This window comes from Eschrichtius robustus, chromosome 9 (genome assembly GCF_028021215.1).
Source record: "Eschrichtius robustus isolate mEscRob2 chromosome 9, mEscRob2.pri, whole genome shotgun sequence".
NCBI lineage: Eukaryota > Metazoa > Chordata > Mammalia > Artiodactyla > Eschrichtiidae > Eschrichtius > Eschrichtius robustus.
The window spans coordinates 110055705-110083420 of record NC_090832.1 but is presented as its reverse complement, the minus strand read 5'-3'; the positions used below and the strand labels follow the sequence as shown (position 1 = coordinate 110083420).

Below are 27716 nucleotides of genomic sequence, written 5' to 3'. Positions count from 1 at the left end.
TAAAGTTATCAATTTGATTCAGTTTTTTTAAGTTTCATAAGAAATAAATCTGACCATTAATAGAATGTTATAAATATAAAATAAAATTTTATAAAGAGATTTTAAAATCTTTTTAAAAACTGACTTTGAAAATTCTACATGCTATGCTATAGAAATTTCTAGCAACTACCTTCTCTCTCTCCAGATAAAATGATGTTCTACCTCTTTCTAAATAATGAGCATGATATAACGCCCACATAATCACAGTTTGATTTAGTTCCAGGAAGTTGAGTGTGAGATGTTTTGTTTCCAGTGTCAAAAACTGTCCTAACTCAGGTTCTGTGCTTTTATAACTTTCCAAACTTCTCCTTATCTTCAGGTCTTTGCTTCTGTGATTACCTCCTATCCTTTGTCGTGACTATTTTTTTTTTTAACATCTTAATTGGACTATAATTGCTTTACAATGGTGTGTTAGTTTCTGCTTTATAACAAAGTGAATCAGCTATACATATACACATGATCCCATATCTCTTCCATCTTGCGTCTCCCTCCCTCTCTTCCACCCTCCCTATTCCACCCCTCTAGGTGGTCACAAGGCACTCAGCTGATCTCCCTGTGCTATGCGGCTGCTTCCCACTAGCTAGCTATTTTACATTTGGTAGTGTATATATGTCCATGCCACTCTCTCACCCTGTCACATCTTACCCTTCCCCCTCCCCATATCCTCAAGTCCATTCTCTAGTAGGTCTGTGTCTCTATTCCCATCTTGCCACTAGGTTCTTCATGACCTTTTTTTTTTTTTTCCCCTTAGATTCCATATATATGGGTTAGCATACTGTATTTGCCTTTCTCTTTCTGACTTACTTCACTCTGTATGACAGACTCTAACTCCATCCACCTCACTACAAATACCTCCATTTCGTTTCTTTTTATGGCTGAGTAATATTCCATTGTATATATGTACCACATCTTCTTTATCCATTCATCTGATGATGGACACTTAGGTTGCTTCCATGTCCTGACTATTGCAAATAGAGCTGCAACGAACATTTTGGTACATGATCCTTTTTGAATTATGGTTTTCTCAGGGTATATGCCCAGAAGTGGGATTGCTGGGTCGTATGGTAGTTCTACTTTTAGTTTTTTAAGGAAACTCCATACTGTTCTCCATAGTGGCTGTATCAATTTACATTCCCACCAACAGTGCAAGACTGTTCCCTTTTCTCCACATCCTCTCCAGCATTTATTGTTTGTAGATTTTTTGATGATGGCCATTCTGACCGGTGTTGAGATGATATCTCATTGTAGTTTTGATTTGCATTTCTCTAATGATTAATGATGTTGAGCATTCTTTCATGTGTCTGTAGGCCATCTGTATATCTTCTTTGGAGAAATGTCTATTTAGGTCTTCTGCCCATTTTTGGATTGGGTTGTTTGTTTTTTTGTTATTGAGCTGCATGGGCTGCTTGTAAATCTTGGACATTAATCCTTTGTCAGTTGCTTCATTTGCAAATATTTTCTCCCATTCTGAGGGTTGTCTTTTGATCTTGTTTATGGTTTCCTTTGCCGTGCAAAAGCTCTTAAGTTTCATTAGGTCCCATATGTTTATTTGTGTTTTTATTTCCATTTCTCTAGGAGCTGGATCAAAAAGGATCTTGCTGTGATTTATGTCATAGAGTGTTCTGCCTATGTTTTCCTCTAAGAGATTGATAGATTGATAGACCTTACATTTAGGTCTTTAATCTATTTTGAGTTTATTTTTGTTTATGGTGTTAGGGAGTATTCTAATTTCATACTTGTACATGTACCTGTCCAATTTTCCCAGCACCACTTATTGAACAGGCTGTCTTTTCTCCACTGAATATGCTTGACTCCTTTATCAAAGATAAGGTGACCATATGTGCGTGGGTATATCAATGGGCTTTCTATCCTGTTCCATTGATCTATATTTCTGTTTTTGTGCCAGTACCAAACTGTCTTGATTACTGTAGCTTTGTGATATAGTCTGAAGTCAGGGAACCTGATTCCTTCAGCTCCATTTTTCGTTCTCAAGATTGCTTTGGCTATTCGGGGTCTTTTGTGTTTCCATACAAATTGTGAAATTTTTTGTTCTAGTTCTGTGAAAAATGCCAGTGGTAGTTTGATAGGGATTGCACTGAATCTGTAGATTGCTTTGGGTAGTAGAGTCATTTTCACAATGTTGATTCTTCCAATCTAAGAAGATGGTATATCTCTCCATCTATTTGTATCATCTTTAATTTCTTTCATCAGTGTCTTATAATTTTCTGCATACAGGTCTTTGGTCTCCTTAGGTAGGTTTATTCCTAGATATTTTATTCTTTTTGTTGCAATGGTAAATGGGAGTGTTTTCTTAATTTTGCTGTCATATTTTTCATCATTAGTGTATAGGAATGCAAGAGATTTCTGTGCATTAATTTTGTATCCTGCTATTTTACCAAATTCATTTATTAGCTCTAGTAGTTTTCTGGTAGCATCTTTAGGATTCTCTATATATAGTATCATGTCATCTGCAAACAGTGACAGCTTTACTTGTTCTTTTCCGATATGGATTCCTTTTATTTCTTTTTCTTCTCTGATTGCCGTGGCTAAGACTTCTAAAATTATGTTGAATAATAGTGGTGAGAGTGGGCAACCTTGTCTTGTTCCTGATCTTAGTGGAAATGGTCTCAGTTTTTCACCATTGAGGCCAAGGTTGGCTGTGGGTTTGTCATATATGGCCTTTATTATGTTGAGGAAACTTCCCTCTATGCCTACTTTCTGCAGGGCTTTTATCATAAATGGGTGTTGAATTTTGTCAAAAGCTTTCTCTTCATCTATTGAGATGATCATATTGGTTTTATCCTTCAATTTGTTAATATGGTGTATCATGTTGATTGATTTGTGTATATTGAAGAATCCTTGCATTCCTGGGATAAACCCCACTTGATCATGGTGTATGATCCTTTTAATGTGCTGTTGGATTCTGTTTGCTAGTATTTTGTTGAGGATTTTTGCATCTATGTTCATCAGTGATATTGGCCTGTAGTTTTCTTTCTTTGTGACATCTTTGTCTGGTTTTGGTATCAGGGTGATGGTGGCCTTGTAGAATGAGTTGGAGAGTGTTCCTCCCTCTGAAATATTTTGGAAGAGTTTGAGAAGCATAGGTGTTTGCTCTTCTCTAAATGTTTGACAGAATTTGCCTGTGAAGCCATCTGGTCCTGGGCTTTTGTTTGTTGGATGATTTTTAATCACAATTTCAATTTCAGAGCTTGTGTTTGTTCTGTTCATATTTTCTATTTCTTCCTGGTTCAGTCTCGGCTGGTTGTGCATTTCTAAGAATCTGTCCATTTCTTCCAGGTTGTCCATTTTATTGGCATAGAGTTGCTTGTAGTAATCTCTCATGATCGCTTGCATTTCTGTAGTGTCAGTCATTACTTCTCCTTTTTCATTTCTAATTCTATTGGTTTGAGTCTTCTCCCTTTTTCTCTTGATGAGTCTGGCTAATGGTTTATCAATTTTGTTTATCTTCTCAAAGAACCAGCTTTTAGTTTTATTGATCTTTGCTATTGTTTCCTTCATTTCTTTTTCATTTATTTCTGATCTGATCTTTATGATTTCTTTCCTTCTGCTAGCTTTGGGTGTTTTTTGTTCTTCTTTTTCTAATTGCTTTAGGTGCAAGGTTAGGTTGTTTATTCGAGATGTTTCCTGTTTCTTGATGTAGGCTTGTATTGCTATAAACTTCCCTCTTAGAACTGCTTTTGCTGCATCCCATAGGTTTTCGGTCATCGTTTCTCCATTGTCATTTGTTTCTAGGTATTTTTTTTATTTCCCCTTTGATTTCCTCAGTGATCACTTCGTTATTAAGTAGTGTATTGTGTAGCCTCCATGTGTTTGTATTTTTTACAGATCTTTTCCTGTAATTGATATTTATTCTCATAGCGTTGTGGTCGGAAAAGATACTTGATATGATTTCAATTTTCATAAATTTACCAAGGTTTGATTTTTGACCCAAGATATGATCTATCCTGGAGAATGTTCCATGAACACTTGAGAAAAATGCATATTCTGTTGTTTTTGGGTGGAATGTCCTATAAATATCAATTAAGTCCGTCTTGTTTAATGTGTCATTTAAAGCTTGTGTTTCCTTATTTATTTTCATTTTGGATGATCTGTCCATTGGTGAAAGTGGGGTGTTAAAGTCCCCTACTATGATTGTGTTACTGTCGATTTCCCCTTTTATGGCTGTTAGTATATGCCTTATGTATTGAGGTGCTCCTATGTTGGGTGCATAAATATTTACAATTGTTATTCCTTCTTTTTGGACGGATCCCTTGATCATTATATAGTGTCCTTCTTTGTCTCTTGTAATAGTCTTTATTTTAAAGTCTATATTGTCTGATATGAGAATTGCTACTCCAGCTTTCTTTTGATTTCAATTTGCATGGAATATCTTTTTCCATGCCCTTACTTTCAGTCTGTTTGTGTCCCTAGCTCTGAAGTCATCTCTTCAGAGACAGCATATATATGGGTCTTGTTTTTGTATCCATTCAGCCAGTCTGTGTCTTTTGGTGGGAGCATTTAATTCGTTTACATTTAAGGTAATTATCGATATGTATGTTCCTATTCCCATTTTCTTAAATGTTTTGGGTTTGTTATTGTAGGTGTTTTCCTTCTCTTGTATTTCTTGCCTAGAGAAGTTCCTTTAACATTTGTTGTAAAGCTGGTTTGGTGGTGCTGAACTCTCTCAACTTTTGCTTTTCTGTAAAGGTTTTAATTTCTCCATCAAATCTGAATGAGATCCTTGCTGGGTAGAGTAATCTTGGTTGTAGGTTTTTCTCCTTCATCACTTTAAGTATATCCTGCCACTCTCTTCTGGCTTGCAGAGTTTCTGCTGAAAGATCAGCTCTTAACCTTATGGGGATTCCCTTGTGTGTTATTTGTTGTTTTTCCCTTGCTGCTTTTAATATGTTTTCTTTATATTTAATTTTTGATAGTTTGATTAATATGTGTCTTGGCCTGTTTCTCCTTTGATTTATCCTGTATGGGACTCTTTGTGCTTCCAGGACTTGATTAACTATTTCCTTTCCCATATTTGGGAAGTTTTCAACTATAATCTCTTCAAATATTTTCTCAGTCCCTTTCGTTTTTTCTTCTTCTTCTGGGACCCTTATAATTCGAATGTTGGTGTGTTTAATGTTGTCCCAGAGGTCTCTGAGACTGTCCTCAGTTCTTTTCATTCTTTTTTCTTTATTCTGCTCTGCAGTAGTTATTTCCTCTATTTTATCTTCCAGGTCATTTACCCATTCTTTTGCCTCAGTTATTCTGCTATTGATCCCTTCTAGAGTATTTTTAATTTCATTTATTTTGTTTTTCATCTTAGCTTGCTTCCTCTTTAGTTCTTCTACGTCCTTCTTAAATGTTTCTTGCATTTTGTCTGTTCTATTTCCAAGATTTTGGATCATCTTTACTATCATTATTCTGAATTCTTTTTCAGGTAGACTGCCTATTTCCTCCTCATTTGTTAGGTCTGGTGTGTTTTTACCCTGCTTCTTCATCTGCTGTGTGTTTCTCTGTCTTCTCATTTTGCTTATCTTACTGTGTTTGGGATCTCCTTTTCGCAGACTGCAGGTTCGTAGTTCCCGTTGTTTTTGGTATCTGTCCCCAGTGGCTAAGGTTGGTTCAGTGGGTTGTGTAGGCTTCCTGGTGGAGGGGACTAGTGCCTGTGTTCTGGTGGATGAGGCTGGATCTTGTCTTTCTGGTGGGCAGGTCCACGTCTGGTGGTGTGTTTTGGGGTGTCTGTGGCCTTATTATGATTTTAGGCAGCCTCTCTGCTAATGGATGGGACTGTGTTCCTGTCTTGCTAGTTGTTTGGCATAGGGTGTCCAGCACTGTAGCTTGCTGGTCGTTGAGTGAAGCTGGGTCTTGGTGTTGAGATGGAGATCTCTGAGAGATTTTCGCTGTTTGATATTACTTGGACCTGGGAGGTCTCTTGTGGACCAGTGTCCTGAAGTTGGCTCTCCCACCTCAGAGCAACAGGCCTGATGCCTAGCTGGAGCAGCAAGAGCCTTTCATCCACATGGCTCAGAATAAAAGGGAGAAAAAATAGAAAGAAAGAAAGAAAGAAAGAGGATAAAATAAAATAAAATAAAATAAAGCTTTTATAATAAAAAAAATAAGAAAAAATTATTAAGAAAAAAATTTTACAAGAAAAAAATATTTTTAAGTTTTTAAAATAAAAAATAAGAAAAAATTAAGGAAAATTTATTAAGAGAGAAAATGTTTTTAATTTTTTAAAATAAAAAATAAAAAAAATATTAAGACAACTTTTTTTAATTTTTTTAAAATAAAAAATAAGGAAAAATATTAAGAAAAAATTATTAAGAAAATTTTTTTTTAAGTTAAAAAAAAAAAAAAAGGACGGACCGAACCCTAGGACAAATGGTGAAAGCAAAGCTATACAGACAAAATCCCACCCAGGAGCATACGCATATACACTCACAAAAAGAGGAAAAGGGGACAATTTAATATATCCTGCTCCCAAAGTCCACCTCCTGAATTTGGGATAATTCGTTGTCTATTCAGGTATTCGACAGATGCAGGTACATCAAGTTGTTTGTGGAGCTTTAATCCGCTGCTTCTTAGGCTGCTGGGAGAAATTTCCCTTTCTCTTCTTTGTTCGTACAGCTCCCAGGTTTCAGCTTTGGATTTGGACCCGCCTCTGCGTGTAGGTCGCCTGAGGGTGTCTGTTCTTTGCTCACACAGGACGGGGTTAAAGGAGCAGCTGCTTCGGGGGCTCTGGCTCACTCAGGCCAGGGGGAGGGAAGAGTACGGATGCGGGGCGAGCCTGTGGCGGCAGAGGCTGGAGTGACATTGCACCAGCCTGAGGCGCACCTTGCGTTCTCCCGGGGAAGTTGTCCCCGGATCACGGGAGCCTGGCGGTGGCAGGCTGCACCGGCTCCCGGGAGGGGTGGTGTGGATAGTGACCTGTGCTCGCACACAGGCTTCTTGGTGGTGGCAGCAGCAGTCTTAGCGTCTCATGCCCGTCTCTGGGGTCCGCGCTGATACCCGCGGCTCGCCCCTGTCTCTGGAGCTCGTTTAGGCGGCGCTCTGAATCCCCTCTCCTCGCGCACCAGGAAACAAAGAGGCAAGAAAAAGTCTCTTGCCTCTTCAGCAGCTCCAGACCTTTTCCCTGGACTCCCTCCTGGCTAGCCGTGGTGCGCTAACCCCTTCAGGCTGTGTTCACACCGCCAACCCCAGTCCTCTCCCTGTGACCAAAGCCCAAACCTCAGCTCCCAGCCCCGCCTGCCCCGGCGGGTGAGAAGACAAGCCTCTCTGGCTGGTGAGTGCTGCTCGGCACCACTCCTCTGTGCGGGAATCTCTCCGCTTTGCCCTCCGCACCCCTGTGGCTGCGCTCTCCTCCGTGGCTCCAAAGCTTCCCCAGTCTGCCACCCGCAGTTTCCACCTGCGAAGGGGCTTCCTAGTGTGTGGAAACTTTTCCTCCTTCACTGCTCCCTCCCATTGGTGCAAGTCCCGTCCCTATTCTTTTGTCTCTGTTATTTCTTTTTTCTTTTGCGCTACCCAAGTACGTGGGGGAATTTCTTGCTTTTTGGGAGGTCTGGACGTCTTCTGCAAGCGTTCAGTGGGTGTTCTGTAGGAGCAGTTCCACGTGTAGATGTATTTCTAATGTATCTGTGGGAAGGAAGGTGATCTCCGCGTCTTACTCTTGTGCCATCTTGCCCAGACCCCCTGCCATGACTATTTTGTATTAATCTTTTAGTATAAGCTTTCTCAAATAAATTTTAGACAAGTAGGGGAAATCAGAGGTTATAAATTATACATAAATAGCATAAATGTTAGATGTTTTCCTACCCTAAGAAGAATATTTACATACATAATATTCACAATCTTTTCCAAATCTGAGAATAATCCATTATTTTTATTATGCAATCTAATCCAAAACCACGATTTACCTAGAAAAAGTTATTTATTTGATAATTTGGTAGGTAACAGACTCAAATATGTTAAGGAATCAATGTCAGTTACCTATTTTCAATCTATTTCACACATATATTTGCAAATATTCTTTCATAATTATTCCTAACACCAGTAGGTACTTTCATAGGTATTTGTTTCAAAAATTATAATTTATTAACTATCCTTTAAACTTACATGTTATAGACAAGACTTTCAGTTTATGAAATATGCAAGGTATCATTCCTGGATGTAAGATCTTATTATATTAGCCAATATCCTGTGTATAATAAGGCATAATGATGTATTCTGTGTGTGTGTGTGAGTGTGTGTGTGTGTGTGGTAGGGAGTGCTTTTTCTATTAGGTTAATTTCAATGTCATGGTCTTCTTTTGAAGGGTTAAGGATTTGACAGAGAAGCCATTCCTTCTTTCATGAAGAGTTTGGATAACACAATTAAAAATATTCCATAATTTGTAGAAAGTGTCTTTTTGTTTTATTGTTTTGATCTTAGGGTTTGTGTATTTAGATTCTCAAATACTTATCCTGGATCAGAATTCAGCTGGATACATGATAGGTACCAAAGGGGATTGTTAGAAATGTATCCTGTGCTGTATCCAGATAAATTATGACTTATTCTGTCTGGGATGAAGCCTCATTGGTAAACACTACTTTGATGGCTGCATACCTCTCCTATAGATGTTGTACTATGGTTATGGCTTATCAATTATTTTGCCAAGTTTGGGCAAGGATGCTCTCATAGCATCCTTTCATTTTTATCTGATTGGCCATTTTCCCCACCTATAATTATTATCTTTCTTTGGAAAATTACTATAATGTAGAAAATTTAGATATAATACTATAAGGTTAAATATTTATGATAAATATTTATTTAATAATAATTAAAAATTGGAGCTTTTATAGTCTCACATAAAGCACAAGTAGGCCATGCTTCCAAATCTGCACTTCAAGATCGTAAGTGCTCCCAAAAACCCAAGCTTGGTGTAATGCCTGCTGAGGCATGTGCAGAAAATTTCCGGAAGAATCAAGACTTGCTGAAAAAAAAATAGGTCTTAGTTCCACGTTGTTACGTGTATGATCTATGTATCTGTGATTATATCAAGGTAAATAGATATACAATTATAAAACGTAATGTCAAAAACTTTGTATTTTAAGCTAATATCATACGTAGCTTAAATAGGAAATAATTTACTGGGTAATTTTTCACATGTTTACTTCTTTCTTTGAATGCATGCTACTACTAACATAGATTTATATAGTTTATGCAATCTGTTAGTATAAATAAAGTAAAATTATTTTATTCTTATTTTATTTCTGTAGTTTTAAAATGTGAATGAAGCAAGCTACTTAATTTTTCAGTCCTTTATGAATCCTTAGAGTATAAAATGCAATGCAATCTGTATTGCTTTGAATATTAAGGGAGTGATATATTGTTGCTTATAAATAATAATAAGATAATAAATATATTATTTCAGAAATAAAAGAAATTTATATGGATATCTATGCTAATGTAGTAATTTTTTTAATCCCAAAGTCTTTTGTTTTAGAATGCTAATGTGAGAATATTATGAATTCTCTTTACATTAACATTAATGGGCAAAATTATGGCAAAGAGTCTATTGGATAGCTTCCCTGTGCTAACAGAATGATATCTTCAAATACAATGAAAGACATTATGTATGAGTGAAGGAAAAATAAACACTTTAATGACATAAATAAAGGAACTCTATAAAGTTTATAAAGTACACTGATCATAATTGGAATAAACTATAACTTATAAACAAATTATGGACTAGATATTTCTAAAACTTAGGTCACTTTAAGTATCTGCTATTTTTCATTGATTTCACTAATAAAAGTGAAATATTCTTCAAAATAAAATAACCGAAAGCTGTCATCAAATTTGCAATTTTAAAATGTTTAAGGAGACAATGAAGTATTTATATGTTGAGGTCCATTTATTTTCTAAACTTTGGGGGTTATTTACTTTTAAGAGAATGTCTATGTACACCAAGAGTCTGGTTAGTTTTTAAAAAATGTTTATTCTTTACCTGTTTAAAAGTAGTGAAAACAATTTGCATTCAAATATAGCTGTGGATTTGGAGACATGAGGTAACTTCAGTGTTTGATAGGAGAAGCATTTATTAATTAAAACTTATTCATATCTTTGCCTTATGAAGGAGTTTTGTTTTTTATCAGATATTTTCATGCATATGAGCAACACTCTCCATACTTGATTTCTTAATCCTTACAATGTTTAAAATTTGTTTTCTCACCCATTACAAAACTAAATTATCTACTTTGTATGTGCTTTCATTATTTACCATTCCTTTTCGTTTTATAATAGACCCTAGAGTTATAAAATGGATTTAGAATAATATAATATTGATGAAGGAGGAAATGGATTCATGAGTATGCTATGATTATGGACAGTTACTCAGTAGGTACAACCACCTAATTATCCTCTTTATATGGGAGTCTCTTTAAAATTTTAAAGGTATTATTTAAATTTAAAAATAGCCTGCATGTTCTGATAGCCTATGTTAAGGATAGGAATGTAAATCATTGAAAGACGAAAATAAGGAATTGATCTAAACATATTTGTTCAAAAAAGATTCCTTTGTCTACAAGTACAAGGAATGCATTAGTGAGTGGCAAGATTGGAAGGTGAGGAACAAGTCAGGGACTATTCTAATAGTTCAAACGAGATACCAAATATCTTGGATTAATGTGGTAGAAATGAACACATTAAAGAGATAGTTAAGGGGTCATGTCAGTAAGACTGATGATTGAGGAGACAGTGGTGTTAATTAGTATGGTTAAATATGCATCAGTTCCATAACTTCCTATTTGGTCTCCATATTCGTAGACTTGCCCCATTCTAATGCCCTCTTCAGTGAGTAGACAGATTGATGTTTTAATGAAAATGATGTTGAAAGCATGTTAAATATATTCCTTTAAAACAATCCCCTCTGTTTTAATAAAATAAACTTAAAAACCTAAAAATATATAGCTACATTTACTTTAATGAATCTAAATAGTGTTTCTCCAACATGCATTGTATACCCTTAAATAGATTTGGAGTTTGGCATTTTCTCTAACTCTGAAAAAGTAACACATAGACATTTGTATGCAGTATAGAACTATCTATAGAATTCAAAACCACTCTTGCCTTTCCCAAATGGTAATTACATCTTGTGCATTTGAGCTTTCATTAACAAGTAACAACATGTCATTTTCTAAGTGAATGACTTAATGCATTTTTGGTTTGAGATAGATCACTGAATGTTATGTATGACCCCACTTTTAAGTGGAGAATACATTATATTCAATAGTACATTCATTATTCAATAATTCAGTAATTCGTTTTCTAATCATTACATTTGATTATTAAGTATGTGCTTGACATTGTCTGATATGTAATGTATTAGCAAAAATAATTATGAATAAGTTGATGATGATCAATAATACTAGAATTCTTCAGTTGCAAGTAATACAAATCCCCCTGGAGAATTTAAGAACAGGTAAGTTACGGGAAAGATATAATAAGCTATCAGAACTTACAGAAAGGCTTGGGAAAAACTCCTGAACACTATTTAGAACTGAGTCAGATGCAGAGATCCAGGTACTGGACACAAGATAGGTTTCAGGAAAGGGGCAGTCTACCCTTTCTTTGCACCTTATCAGAATCACACTCTTGGGAGGGAACCTCTGATAGAAGAGCTTAATCCACTGGCCATGGGAGGACATGTCTCTGATGTGGTCTCAAAAAATCATGTCCTATTGGAAGAGATAATTCCTCAAAATAATGTTCTTCAGAAGGGGCTATGGAGTGCTTCACAGCCAGGAAACAGTAAACATTTTGTATACTGCTAAAACAACTTTATTAAATTAGTGTGTCAGATTAACTATTTAACAGAGCTAAAGAAATAAAGGCATTAAAATTTTGCAAATGGAAAAATTTTGACATTACACTTATTGGAGAAAGAATGTGGTATATACAGATTAGAATAAAAAAATCTTAGACTCAAATCATGCCTTTAAAACTTATAACAGTTTGATTTGGGGCAAATAACCTTCTCTCCATATTTCTTTACAGATAACTATTTTAGGTAAATAATATGTGTTTTTATCTATTTCATTATCATATGAGTATTAAATATAACAGTCTGCAAGAAAAACCTATTGTTAAGCACCATGAAAACCATAATTGACTTGATATTACTTTAAAGTTAACATGTCAGACTTTTATTATACATAAAATATCATTTTAGAGTATTCTGGATATTTGCTACCTAAGCATTCAGTTACAGAGGAATGGTGAACACAGGCACACACATGGATATGGTCTCTCTTTTTGTGTTATTTTTGTGCTCAGCTAGTAAATATTTTGATTACATATAAAAATTATATCTATATCTATCTATAGCTTTTCAAAATGCAGAAACTTTAAAAATAACAAATATATATCTCTTATCAAAATACAGAAACTGAAAATAACCATTAGCTGAACTTTATTTTTTTGATTCCACAATATAGCAAAAGACAATGTACAATATAATCTAACAGAATCTGAATGATATAGATAAGATTTTCTGTTCTTAAAAGGTTCTTAATGCATTTTGAAATGTAGTTCTACATTTTTTAAGGCTCAGTGAAGTGCAAAGGTCTCCAAGTAAAGTAACTCCCAAGAATGACTATAGTATTAACTCGAAAACCTAGATTAAGTAAAACCTCTCAGATGTTACATAAGAGAAAGTAAATAGAAATATAATATTTGGAAAGATGAATTAATAGAGTAAAAGAACAAATAACTCGACTTGATGGAGTAAAGGTAGCGACCATTTTCTAATGGTCCTTACAGGAAAATATTTTGACAGAAGTCCTGCTTCGACTTTTTCGTTCCTTACTTTTTGTCCTTGGCTCCTTTTGGGCATTTTTAATTTATTGTTCTAAAAGTATACTTAGAGCATATATTACATTAAGGAAACCATAGTGAGTATTGTGTGGCATAATGCTCTTAAGCATGTATTGTGCACTTTAGAAAAACTATAATAAATCAAACAGGCAAAATATGAAAATAAATAATCAACAAATTAATATATTATCACTGCCATGAGAGGCAGTGATACTATAAAATGGAGTTTAAGCAGAGACGATTTTTAATGAGAGAGAGGAATGAAAGCATTATGGAGGAAGTGACATTTTGGTGAGGTCTTGAAATGTCGATAAGCCTTAGAAACAATGAAATAGGAAGGAAGAGATGGATCAGAGAGATGAAAGAACAGACACACAGGCCTCTGTGTGGTAAAGTAGAACAAATATTCAGGGATCTGCAGGTAGATCTTTGGAATTGATTAATCAGTAGAAATCTGCTATCCACCCCCTTAACTATATCTATGATCAACAGTCACAGAGAGGTGATGTGAGCAGCCCAAATTCACTCTTTACATGAGGCAGAGCTGGAGTGCTGCCCACGTATCCCAGTTCTAAACCACCATTAATTTTTCTGCACTTTTGATCAAATTTTAAACCATTTGAAGATTACTGGGAGAGCATTCCCACTAATAGTAGCAAAAATGGAAAGGTATGTTGTGTTGAGCCTTAATTCCTTGCAAAGTTTGGTCATTTTTACTGATCAGTCATAGGGAGTCAAGGAGATTTTGGGTAATTGACAATTTTGACTTTGCATGTGTTTGGAGTTGGCTTTGTTTTGTTTTCATTTTTTGACATTAAAAATGAATTTTTCATTTTTCCTTAGTACTATTTGATGTTTTAATTCCTACATGGCCACTTTACTATCTAAATTAACATTCAAGTAGAAAAACACATCAACCATTTTAAAATAATTTATTGAATCTCTCTCTCTCAGGATAGGATATTTTATGCTGTGGTACACAAAGACAACATCTCGGAAGATTAACACCACAGACATTTAGTTCTCGCTGTAAATCAGTGGGAAGCTCTCAGGCAGCTTTCTCCTACTTAATGGCTTGATATTCCCAGCCGCCGCACTGTATTACACCTCCGTTTGTTACCGGCGAGGAAGAAGAAGACAGGGACCAGGCAGTGACTCTTAAATGCTTCTATCCTGAAATGAGGCACAACATTTCCCCTCATTTTTTTGTTGACCAAAGAAAATCTCAAGTGACCTCATCTTATTTCAAGGGGGCATATGCATAAAAGGAAAGAAACATGTAAGGTAGTAATAATGTCTACCACCTATGAGTTATTGTTTTTAATTTTTATTTATGGACATATTTAAATTATTCTAATTCCCCTTTATTGTCTTACATAGATGTGTGATATCAGTTATCAGGTACCTAGAACACCATAAAAGTTAATTATTTATATCTTCTTCCCCAGTTTGCATTTCTTACATGCAGAATTTTCCTACTTCTATCAATTTCTGTTGTTTTTTTTTTTTTTTTAAGATTTCTTTACAGGAGATCTTCAAAATTATATCATTTCATAAATGATTTACCAATTTTAGTTAATTTCAAGTGGTTAAAAAAAAAGCAGAGAAAGTGTTTCTTAACTTTTGGCCTTAAGTATATGGTAGATTCACGTTTTGAGAAACTCAGTATACATTTTGTTATATCTCCTACGTGGTCACACTTATATTAACACTCATTTATCATATTCTGCCAAAAACTTCTTTGTTAAGTACCAGGAGATCCAGACCATTGCTTTAATAATACCTGGTAGGAGTTTTATTAGTTTTTGACCTACGCAAGCAAGACATTTTTCACAATCTTCAAAATTACTTATTGGTCAGAATACATATCTCCCTCCCTGCCACCAACACCTGGGTCATATACTGCACCAACATTTACAGGGAAACATTTTTTTCTCTTTTGAGATTAAAATAAAACTAACATACACATTAGACAATGCAAATATTCACTGTGCTAGAAATCAAAATTCCACATGAAACACGTTTCCACAAAAAGCAATGCAAATTTTCAGAAGAGGTTCACCTACATCCCAGGCAAACTTAAAATTGGGAAAACTGTGGACTAAATGACTTTGAAAGTGCAACTTTTTCCTCCAATGCATCAACCCTTCTTCCTTGCTTTCAGTCCATTTTAAATTATTTTTTCCACTGCTAAATTACAACCATGTTTTTTTCTATAACTGACTTCAAAATGATATCCATATAAATGACAGCACTCATCTTTAACTTGAAGGTAATTTTGCCAAAGTAATTCAAGTGATATACTCGCTCACTAATGTTTGAACATTATGGGCATGGTTTACTTAAAAATGTGCACATTAGTATGTTTTCCTTTTCAAAAGTGAAGTTGAAATGAAACCATATTAATATCTTTACTAAAATGTTACTTCGTGCTGTAAAAATGTGTAACTTCTCTTTTTGTACCATTTCAAATGACCAGGGTCTTTGATTTCAGAAGGAAAATGATACTATAATAAACAAACAGGTTATTCTGCATGACACTAAATATCACTTATATGAACAGCTCTACATAACTTCCAACTATTTTCAGCAGTAATAAATTGGGAGGGTCTTTAAAATATTAAAATTCTGTACTATATTCTACCTTTTACACAGTCTTGTTTTCAAGGATATTACAGATTTAACAATTCCTTCTGTAACTTGAAAATCTAACACTATAGTTCCACTTCTATCAATTTCTCGTTATAACAAACTTTAAAAAAGATTTCTCTATCAGATACTCAAAAGGTAGGCATTTTGATACTTATAATTAACAATCCATCCCGTTCAACCAGCAGCCTTGCTACATAACCAGATGCCAGATGTCATTAGAACTGTTTCCACTCCATCCTGCATAAACTGAATTCTTTGCTTCTTCTTATACCTTAACTTGGGGCTTCTTTACTTTATTAAAAAAGAGGTGAAGGTGGAATGTTTATGTTCTGATTAAAGGTGTTTAATCACAAATGTTTTATTCCCCCCGAAAAACTCATCTTTAAATCAACAGGCAGACTAGGGTGTGTGTGTGTGTATGTGTGTGTGTGTGTTATAGAGGATTGAATAGGAGGAGCAATGCTTAATTGCCCAAATAATTTGAAAAATGTTCTAAGAGATCAAAGTAAATCTGTCTATCAAAAGAAATGCTACCTTTGTATATGTTTTAAAGGCTTCTTTTCAGCAACACTTCTTAGAACTTGTGATATTCTCATGTGACTTTATAGATATAAAGAACTTTTAAGTTTCCTACCTTAAGATTTCTTTTAAATCCTCTTAATCTTTTCAGTGAGATTAAGTTTTACTGAGAATGGATTCTGAGAGAATAGCATTTATTTTGTGGTGCAGGGCATACCTGGAAAATCAGAGAAAAAAATAGGATGTTAGAAATTTTGATAATAACTAACAAACAAAAGGGTTTCTATTTACATTTTTATACCCATATATACCTACTTGTTTGAAGTACCATTATATTAACCAGAATTCTCTATTGCTTATACTTTCATGAATCTACTTCACAAACATAATTGTGGCCCAAAATGGTTTCTCTTCTGAAGACTCTTCTAAATTGTAGCAAATTAATATACGGTTTTTAGAATAATTTTAATGATAGGAGTCATTCACAGAAAAGAATAAATTATACACAGTAATGTACTTTTATGTGATACATCAGAACATTGCATTTTAAAAACACTTCAAATGCATAGAAAATTACAATATATTAGCATTTTTCTACTACGTCATAAAATTAATAAAGAAATAACCTTGAATCACTAATGCCAAAATGATGTTAGGGGACATTTTATGCTTTTTGTACATGTTTTAGTGTAACAAAAAGGCAGATACTGCAATGTTATATTCTTTTAGAATGAAGAAATAGATACAGCATATATAATCTGAAATAAATAAGACAGGATAAGAAAATTTGTTCAAAGCCCTGTGCCAGATCAAAAAAATTATAGATTTTTTATATGGAATTCAATAGCAAGAGATTCAGTACAAATATACCCAAGCTATATTCAATCTTTGTCTTTAGTTTCCAGTGGTTTCTTTTTTATATGTCTGGCATGGTTATTGTTGGTTTTCATTTTGTTTAATTTTTTTATTATTTGGAGTTCCCTGTGTTTATTGAATTTGTAGGTTTACATCTTTCAGCATAGTGGGGACTTTTCAGCCATTCTTTTTCTTTCTTTTTTTTTTTTTTCTTTTTTTTTTAGTACTGTATTCTTTGTCTTCTTTTTCTGGGACTCTGATGGCACAAATGTTAATACTTTTGTCACTGTCCCATAAGACTCTGATGCTCTACTCATCTTTTTTTCACTACTTTTTCTCTCTTTATTCAGATGTACAATTTCTACTAATCTATGTTCCAGTTCACTGACTCTTTTCTTTGTCATCCTCGTTCTGAATTAAGCCCACTCAGTGAAAATTTTTATTTCAGTTATTTCATTTTTCAGTTGTAAAATTTCTATTTGATTCATCTTTATAACTTTCATTTCTCTGCTTAGATTTTATTTTTCCATTAGTTTCAGTAGTTTTCATTACTACTTAGTAGAGCATTTTTTAATGGCTGCTTTAAAGTCTTTGTCAGATATATCCAACATCTCAACATTGGTATCTGTTGATTGGATTTTCCAGTGTGAGTTGAGATTTTTCTTATTCTCCATGTGTTAATTGTAGACTGTATTCTGACCTTTTAAAATACTATGTATGAGATGCTGATCGTATTTAAATACTGTTGAGAATATTGGTATTTTGTTTGTTTTAGCAAGCAGTTAATCTGGTTAAGTCTGGCCACAAGTTCCAACCTGCTTTCTGTGGGTTGTGTTTTTAATGTTCCTTCAGTTTTCAAAGGTTTGGTTGTATGATTCACACCAGTCATGGATGAGAGCCACCTGTGGCCAAGCTGGGAGATAAGTGGTGCTCTGTCTATTATTTCAATTTTTTTGCCTTTGGTATGCTGAATAGGACCAGATACACATCTGTGCAGCCCAGGAATGCACTGAATATTTGATGAGGTCACCTTACTGACCTCCTCCTTCTCTGTCATCTCTCCTGTGCATTCTACTTTCCTGAAATCCCCCTTTTCATCCCTCTTGCTAGAAAGCTGAGGTTTAGTTACTGTGCTCTGCAGTGGGCAGTTGCACTCGCACCTGGGACCAAGCAGCAAAAAGACAAAGAAGGAAAAATAACAACAATGGGAGTTGGTCCCACCCTCTTGGAATCGCTATTCTAGCAAACAGAAAGTAACCCTCCCTCAGAGTTTTGGCTAATGCCAGCTACCCTTGCCATCAGCTTCCACCACCACCATGGAATTATTTAGGGGCCAGGGTGCACACTAAGGAAGAAAAGACAAAAAAAAAAAAAAAAAAAAAACAGGAACAAGGGTTTCTGTATTCTCTCTGAGCATTAGCAATCTCCATCTCCAGTCTGAGTTGGAACTAGATTTCTTCTGTAGCTCTCTTGTTTCCACACCAGTGGCCAATTCGCACAAATTGCTCTCAGGCTGTGGACACCAGAGGGAAAATAATGGCATACCAGAGGGGGAAAAAAAAACTCAGTTATTTTGGTGTTATTTTGAGTTGTGATCTTCTACCCTTCCTCTTTTGTGTGGTGTCAGACAGCTTCTGCATGCTTTTTGTCTAGGTTTTATAGCTGTACTCAGTGGGAAAGACTGGATGGAATGTGATTATTCCTGTTGCTTGGAGTCAGAGCTGGTTTCTTGTCATCTTCTTGAGAACAGTGTCTCTATCTTTATTTTTATATTCCCTACAAGCAATTAAACTCCATTTTTGTTGTTTTGAAATCCTAGGAATTTATAGAATTTTCAAAAGATATGAAAATAATTTTGATCCTTTAGAATAGAATTTTTATCATTTGTGAGGATTTGCTCATTTCAAACAATATTTCATTGTTTGTTTTATATAATCTGATTGCACATCAATAATTTTTCTTTCTGGTGCAATATTTTCTTTGGAATGTATTTTCAATTAATTTTATTTTATTAGATACCTATTTTGTCTTTTTAATTTATTAAATATTTCATTTTTTTCCATTTAATAAGCCTAAATATATCTGGATTTGCAATGCTATAACAGTATATGTTTGTCTATTTATACATATATTTTGCTTGCTTACATATATGTCAAGTCTAATTCTCTCTCCACTTTTTCTATTATTGTTCATACTCTTGTCTATTCAATAATTTTTTCATATGCATTTAAAATCATATTAACCAACCATCTTCCCCCCCACATAAAAAAACAAAAAAAACTATTGGCATTATAACTTGAATTACATGAAACTACATTAATATGTGAGGCCTGAAATTATTACAATATTGAGTCTTTCCATACAGAAGCATAATCTGACATGGTCTGGTAGACTCTAATTCCTTTGGATGTTGATTTCTTCCTTGGTCTTTAATATGAAAAAAGATTTATTTATTGGGCTAAGATATCTATCAATAATTTTGATAATGTGCATGAGTTTATACTCAAATTTGCCCATCTATATTGTTGACATTTGCATTATAAGAGTATTTGTATGATGCCACTTTACCTGCTTGAGATTCCTTCTTATGCCAGTTTGAAAATATGTTTGAAAATAAGTTGGGATAAAAAATAGGACAGTACATTTTCAGCCTTGGGTTCATTGTTACCTTGGAATCACTTTTATTAAGACATTATTACATTTCTTCCAAAAACTTTTAGTGAACAAAATCCATGCTGCTCACTAGTGACCCCAGGGAGATCCATAAAGGATGGTGTGTTTTGGATGACAGTAGGTGTCTTATAAACGTGGAAGCAATACAAACTGATGGTGTTTCTTCTCTTCAGCTGACAAGGAGATACACTTGATGTGTTTGTTCTAGGCTTAAATTTTAAGTCAAATTTGTTAGGAAAATAAAAATACAGGAACTGAGAAGGAGGCATTTCTATTGTGCTGGATTTTCCGGAACACTCTCTGGTGTCCATCATGCTGGCGATGGATTGTAGTTTCCATGTGCTTGATCCCCCTTAACAGAAAGCTTTAGTGGCTTCACCATCCAGTCATTTGCTCAGGACAAAACTTCAGTCTGTGTCATCTGCAACTGCAATATTTTACACACAATCCAGTGTACAATCCACAAGCATGTCTTTGAGCATTGCATCTCTAACATCTCAGAAAGCTGACATCTTCTGTTGCCTCCGTTACACTTTGACCCAACACTAGGACTTCTGTGTGGATTCCTGTGTGATTCTCCTAAGGGGTCTCTCCACCAACAATACAAATAGTAAAACTGTGGTATGTCACCAGTGATGCCCTCCAGTTATCACCTCCTTTGCTGGTAACCTGCTTAGCTACTTACTACTGATGCAAGAAATGCCTTTAACATATGGGCTACCTCAGTGACCTAATCTTTTCTTTCCACTACAGTCAAAGCAAACACTATTTGTGGCCAACTTTTTCTATATAGAAGTTATTTTCATGCTTCTCCAGTTCATCTTTCATTCAGTGGTTTTCTATATATTATGCCAGAAGTGGAACATATTACAAGTAGCTGTACTTTAAATTCAAATTAAAAAAAAAAAAAGTCTTTCACATTGAAAATTTTTTCTAATGCTTGTTTTAATTTTTTTTAATGTTTTCTATGCATACTCTTTGTCAGTGTTTACAGACAACAGACTTTTACTTGTTGCCCTATTGTTTTCTTAATAGTATTTAAACCATTTTTGCCATAACAAGAAAAATAGAAATTTCTTTAATTTTTTGTGGACTTTGGTCTTTTGTTATTAAGTAAGAAATTTCAAAATAGAATTCTAAATATTTAGGATTGTTGGATGAAATTGTATAAAATAATGAATTAACAGTTGCATGATTTTAAATATTGCTGAAAATGCTCTCATTTCTGTCTTCATATTTAAGATGCTTAGTTTTTGTATGTCTTCTGATTTTTATGGCTTTATAAAATCATTAGTCAAGTACCCATATTTTAAATTGCTGTGATTTTAAATTTTGGGATTCTCATCATATTAGACTATTATTCTTATGCCATAATGTGGCTGAGGTAGTCATACTGTGAGAAATACTAGCAATGCCATTTTTTTTTTCACTTGCATTCTCATTGTTTCTAATTTCATTCTACAGTTGTTGGAGTTCTCTTGTTTTGTTTTGTGTTTTTACTTTGTCAGTTTTGAAGGGCAAATGTTATTAAATTTATAAAATATTCTAAAATCAACTTATTTGAACACACTCAACAGTAGAAGTCATCACAATATACTGAAATATGACAAGTAGTTTGGGAGCCACAAAGGTGTCCTTCAGCCACTGTGGATCTCCTCCTTTTCCCTCAGGGTACCTTGGGCACAGTATGTGCCATATGTATGCCCTATGGAGTGAATGAGCACACCTACAACAATTTGGATATTAAACATTTTAGGGCATGATTCTATTTTTTATTATATTTAGATAAATATGCATGTAAGGTGAGGTTCTGATATTTCTTTCTGCATATTGGAATTTTTTTCTGCCCTGAGTATGTATTACCATAATTTTTGAAATCCTTATAGATTGTTGGGTGATATGATTTGCAGGGCAATATGATTACTACTTTTTTCACATTCCTTTTATTTTTCTTCCAGATGATATATGTCCTATAAGATTTGACTGCTGTTTTAATGACTCTTTTTTTTTTTTTTCTATTCTTTTTCAAATTCTTTCTCATTTAGATTGTTACATAATATTGAGCAGAGTTCCCTGTGCTATACAGTAGGTCCTTGTTTGGTATCCATTTTAAATAAAGCATTGTGTGCATGTCAGTCTCAAACTCCCTGACTATCCCTCCCCCCACCCTTCCCTCCTGGTAACCATATGTTCATTCTATGAGTCTGTGAGTCTGTTTCTGTTTTGTAAATAAGTTCAGTTGTATCATTATCAGATTCCTCATATAAGCCATATTATGCAATATTTGTCTTTCTCTGTTTGACTTACTTCACTCGATATGACAATCTCTAGGCACATTTATGTTGCTGCAAATGGCATTATTTCACTCTTTTTTATGGCTGAGTGATATTCCATTGTATATATGTACCACATCTTCTTTATCCATTCATCCGTTGATGAACATTTAGGTTGCTCCCATGTCTTGGCTTTTGTAAATAGTACTTCTATGAACATTGGGGTGCATGTAACTTTTTGAATTAGAGCTTTCACCTCTTCCGAATATGCCCAGGAGTGGGATTGCTGGATCATATGGTAGCTCTATTTTTAGTTTTTTTAAGGAAACTCCATACTGTTCTCCATAGTGGTTGTACCAATTTGCATTACCACCAACAGTGTAAAAGGTGTAAAAAGTGCATTCCCTTTTCTCCACACCATCTCCAGCATTTATTATTTTTGAATTTTGGATGATAGTCATGCTGACTGGTGTGAAGTGATATCTGATTTTAGTTTTGATTTGTATTTCTCTAATAATTAGTGAGGCTGAGCATTTTTTCATGTGCCTCTTGGCCATCTGTATGTCTTCTTTGAAGAAATTTATTTAGGTCTTCTGCCCATTTTTTGATTGGGTTGTTTGTTTCTATTACTATTTTGTTCCATAGGCTAACCAGAAACACAACCAGAGATTCCAGTCGCACAAAACTTGCACATGTTGCTGACACTAGGCCATCCCTATGTCCCCCGTCTTCTCATTGTGGGACAATATGACACATGTCATTTCTCCTGTGCTGAACGGTCTCTCAACAAGCTCAATTTCCAGACACCTTCAACCCCATCCCCCCACCACCCACAGTTCTGCCAGAATGTTTGATGACTTATTATTGTTATAATTGCATTTATCATGCATCAATAAACAAGTCATAAGAAAGAGATATAGAGTCACTGAAAGATACATTGATACATCTCAGTGATATTGCCTATTATTCAAATGTTAATGCAATAGTTATGGCAATCACAACATAAAATAAAAATCTCTCTGGCTTAATAATAGCAGGCCATTAAATCACATAAATGTCTGAGGGCTCTCTGGGGAATGGTGAAACTGAGATGCCAAACCAGCTGGGGGGAAAAAAAAAAAACAATCTGAGGTGTCTTTTTCTTCTTTTTTCTTTTTAAGAGTACATCACAAGGAGAAACTGTAAGCAATCTAGAATCACTAATGTATGGCCTTTCATGTTTTATACAGACTTTATAATACATGTAACCTTCTTCTTTTCAAAATAAACATGATTAAGAAAATTTCTCCAAACAATATAGTCCTAAAACATAAAAATGATTTTATTAATATTTTATTCTGATTTATTTTAAAAATATTTTCTTTCCACTGTAGCAAAATATTAGTGATTGGATAGCTGATTATAAAGAAAACTTGATATATGGGCTATGGACAAAAATAATCTGGAGTATAATTTTCCAGTTGCTACGATGTATTATCTAAAATACCCAGTTAGCAACAACAAAAAAAGATGTACAAAGAAACAGAACTTACAGGGAAATGCAAGCAACAGAAGCTGACTCTGAGGAGGCCCAGATTGGGAAAACTTTTTGCTGAGAAGGTAGCCACAAAACTCACATGTGGTTGGGTTCTATATCTGACATACCCAGAAGACACAAATCTACGGTGACAGAAAACTAGTCACAGTGCTTAGATCTGAGGTGGGGACCTGGGGACTGAATGCTAATAGGTTCTTTTGTGATGACAAATTGTTCTAAAATTAATTTTGTAATGATGGGTGCACAAATCTCTCAATATACTAAAACACCAAATTACATACTTTAGTGTCATATGAATAACACTGTTTAAAATGATACACAGTAATTTTGCACACAAGGCTATTTTTAATAATGGAATGGAGCCATCGTACAGAAAATCCACTTAAAAATTTATTTTAAAGTTATCTGTAGGAAATCTGCCAATTAGTACATTATTTTCTCTAAATCACTTTCTATATTAACTCAAAAATCACTTTATATCTGATTCTATAACTTTGCTATTGCATGCACTTCTTTTTAACAAAGAGTACTGGAGAAGCAAGAGTCAATATTCTGCACAAGACAATCCCTAAAATACAAGCTGACACCTGATTTAGTCTTCCTTTTTCCAAACAAGATTACATGATCAAAGACAGAACTTTAAGAAATACCTTCTGTCTATGTTGAAATAATGAATCAACTGTAAAACCATAAATAAGGCACAGAAGAACAAGAGAGTGATTCTAGAATTCCTTTAGTTGTTAAGTAGAAATACAATATATTGTAGATGGAAACTCCTAAAACAGTTTTATACAAAAATGCAGAAATTGCAGATGTGAATTGTTATTATAAAGAACAGCAAAATTAAATTATGTTAAAAATTAGACCAAAGGAAAACAGAAAATGAGGTGATTCTTGGCAAAAAGCAGTGAGATCTGGATCAGATTATGGGTTTTGAAATACAGCCAACTCTGAAATGTTTATAAATGTCCATTTGTTACCGACCCTCTCATGGAGACTAGGTATAGACTACAAGCATCTAGTAAACATAGGAGTATGATAGGAAATACCACTAAGAATGTAAAACAATCGTAACTCGGTCATATATGTAACATGCATGAAGGGAGAAGAATGGCAAGGGAGTCTTGCACAAATGAAACAGCCACTTTAATTCAAATAACTACACTGAGGGTATGTATTTTATAATTTTAATTTCAATAACTTCCCTTTACAATGTCATTAAATAAAGCAGAATAAATCAGTAAAAAGTAACTAACGTATAGATAAGAAATCATTCAGTTTCATGTAAGTCTAACTAAATTTCAAAATCCTTAAATACAATTAAAAAAATCATATTCTACAATTTAATGTGAAATCTAGCAAAGAATTTTCCTCATAATTAAAAAGTCAATCATTATTTGAGGAAATTTTTTTTATATACTTACTCATTTTCAAATGTTCTAGGAAACTACTACCAAGAATTTCAAGTAGATGTTCCAGTGAGAAAGCCTGTTATACAAATTTTAGGAAAGTGCAATTTTAATAAGGCCTCTGTTATCCTCAGTTTTTCTTTTTTGAGCCATTATAATGTTGAGCTAGAAAGAATAGACTGCCAGTTATTTTTCCAGCAAATGTGGGTTTATCTGGGATCAGCAAATAATTGCAATTCAGGGTCTTCAGTCATGGTGAGACCCATGCAAGTCCCCAGCAAAAATGGAAAGGAGAACTCTTTTATAGAGGGGGAAAAGGAGTTGGGAGAGCTAAAAAAAGGTCCATGGCTTTTGGTTGGCTGAGTTGTGACCAGGAAAGAAGAGGGAGTCTTTCTTCTTCCTGTTGGGCTCTGCTACCCTAATCGGGCATGAGGGCTCCCCTTTCTGATCTCCAGACTTTAAGTGACGTTTCCCTTTATTAAATTTTACAGTAAGAAAAACATAGCAGCGGTTTGCTGTTCTTCTAAGAAATTTGGTCAAGAATATCAATATAATTACTGCACTTTTATTTCCATTAAATCATGTAACTGATCTCCCACAGTAGGGAGGTACACCTGTTCTTCTCAGTTATGCTCCTATTACTTAAACATTAACAACCTGCATAAAGTAAACTTTGGTATAAAATTAATGTTTTTAAATATGTAGAAAAATAACTAAAGCCTATATTATGCTATATTATGAACTAATAATCTTGAAAACTGAAAGGAAACTGAATCTCCAGAGTTTTACATGAATCTTTTTGTGACTGTTGGAGATATTTCAGTAATTTTTACTATCTTAACCTGCCATGTTGTGACTCTTGCCAAAATAGGTTTTTACTCACTGTAGCTAGTTACAAGTGGTGGTTTCTTCTTTCATCAAATATTGTATATAATGTCCGTTTCTTTCATAAGCATATATCGTTCCATGTATGATTACTAGTTCAAAAAATGAAGAATTTGTATGACAGTTTTCCACTGTTAACAATGGGTCCTTAGCAGAAGATATTGTGTATTGTTTATAAACACTTTGCAAGCATTTCCTTATTTAAACTCCATAGTCTTAGATGAACACACCATCATTATCATGATTGTACAAATGAGGACATTTTGACAGGGAGAATGCAAATCTTTGCCCAATATCACACATGTATATAAATGTGGTACATTACTTCTTTAAAATTCTTCCTACTAAAGTTCTCAATTCTCCTCTTTGCTAAGTGGCACAAATGCCACTCCCTTTAGGTACCTGAAACTAGTATGAAACGTCTACTAGGAAATTGTGTTCAATTATAATTATATAAGCCTATACTATTCCAGCTTCCATGGTACATTCTCAAATGTAGTGATACTTTTCATACTTTTTATATATTGGAATTTCAAGTAGTCCCATAACTTTCCATGACAAAAGATTTTATTAGAATTTTTTATACTTTAGTTGTATCTTGTTAGCTACCAATAGTGATATAGGGAGCAAAGTGTAAAGCTAGTTATCAAAAAGTCCAGTTTTTTTTTTCTCAGAAAGGAATCTTCAGACTCTTGGAAACCTATAGGTATATATTCCAGGCTTAACTAGTTCTGTATTATGTCCTTTATATTGAAGGGTTTCATTTATAACTAATATAAGTATGAAAATGTGTTTGAGTGTATTTGAGAGAAAGAAAGAGATTGAGATTGAAAAAGAAAGAATAAAAATAACTAGATCTTCAGGGTATCCACCTTTTATACCCAATTTATTCAATTTTAATATATTCATTTGAATTTGTGTTTGTGACTACTCAATTTAGCAGAAAAACAATTGTATTAATTGTATCATCTATGAGAAAAGATAAAGGGAGATTTAAAATACATATGATTAGCTTATGTCAGGCAACAATCAAAAGTTGTCCAGCTTGCTCTGTGAAGAAAGGTTTCACTTTGAGAAAAGCGGTGAAACCACTGAGACATAATCAAACTACATGAAACTTAAAGAAACTCTGCTAAAATTCAAAGAAGCTCTCCCACTGAAGTCAACGCCCATACAAGAGTTGAAAGCACACACTTGGTGACTACAAACCATAATCTGCTAAAATAACACTGTTACCATAATTTTCATTTTATTAGCTCTGTATATACTTTGTAATTTTATTTAAGTTTATGGTTGAATTGAGTATGCAAGCCTATGATATGTATGATAAATTTTATTTTTATGCGTTTTAAGTAACATCATAGAAATTTTGGTAACATTATGAAAATTTAAATCAATAATTGGGGTCTCCACTTCAGACCTAGAGACACATACAGACTGAAAGTGAGGGGATGGAAAAAGATATTCCATGCAAATGGAAATCAAAAGAAAGCTGGAGTAGCAATTCTCATATCAGACAAAATAGTCTTTAAAATAAAGACTATTACAAGAGACAAAGAAGGACACTATATAATGATTAAGGGATCGATATAAGAGGAAGGTATTACAATTGTAAATATTTATGCACCCAACATAGGAGCACCTCAATACATAAGGCAAATACTAACAGCCATAAAAGGGGAAATCGACAGCAACACAATCATAGTAGGGGAATTTAACATCCCACTTTCACCAATGGACAAATCATCCAAAATGAAAAAAAATAAGGAAACACAAGCTTTAAATGATACATTAAACAAGATGGACTTAATTGATATTTATAGGACATTCCACCCAAAAGCAACAGAATACACATTTTTCTCAAGTGCTCATGGAACATTCTCCAGGATAGATCATATCTTGGGTCACAAATCAAGCCTTGGTAAATTTAAGAAAATTGAAATCGTATCAAGTATCTTTTCTGACCACAACACTATGAGACTAGATATCAATTACAGGAAAAGATCTGTAAAAAATACAAACACA

General features: G+C 34.2%; 1 protein-coding gene across 1 annotated transcript in view; it reads left to right on the top strand.

Annotated features, from left to right (window-relative positions):
- Nucleotides 1-27716, top strand: part of EYS (eyes shut homolog) — a 1820808-nt gene that overhangs the window by 185362 nt on the left and 1607730 nt on the right. The window contains exon 10 of the mRNA XM_068550856.1: nt 24865-24875. Within this exon, the coding sequence (XP_068406957.1) occupies nt 24865-24875 (11 nt within the window). The remainder of the gene's footprint in view (nt 1-24864; nt 24876-27716) is intronic.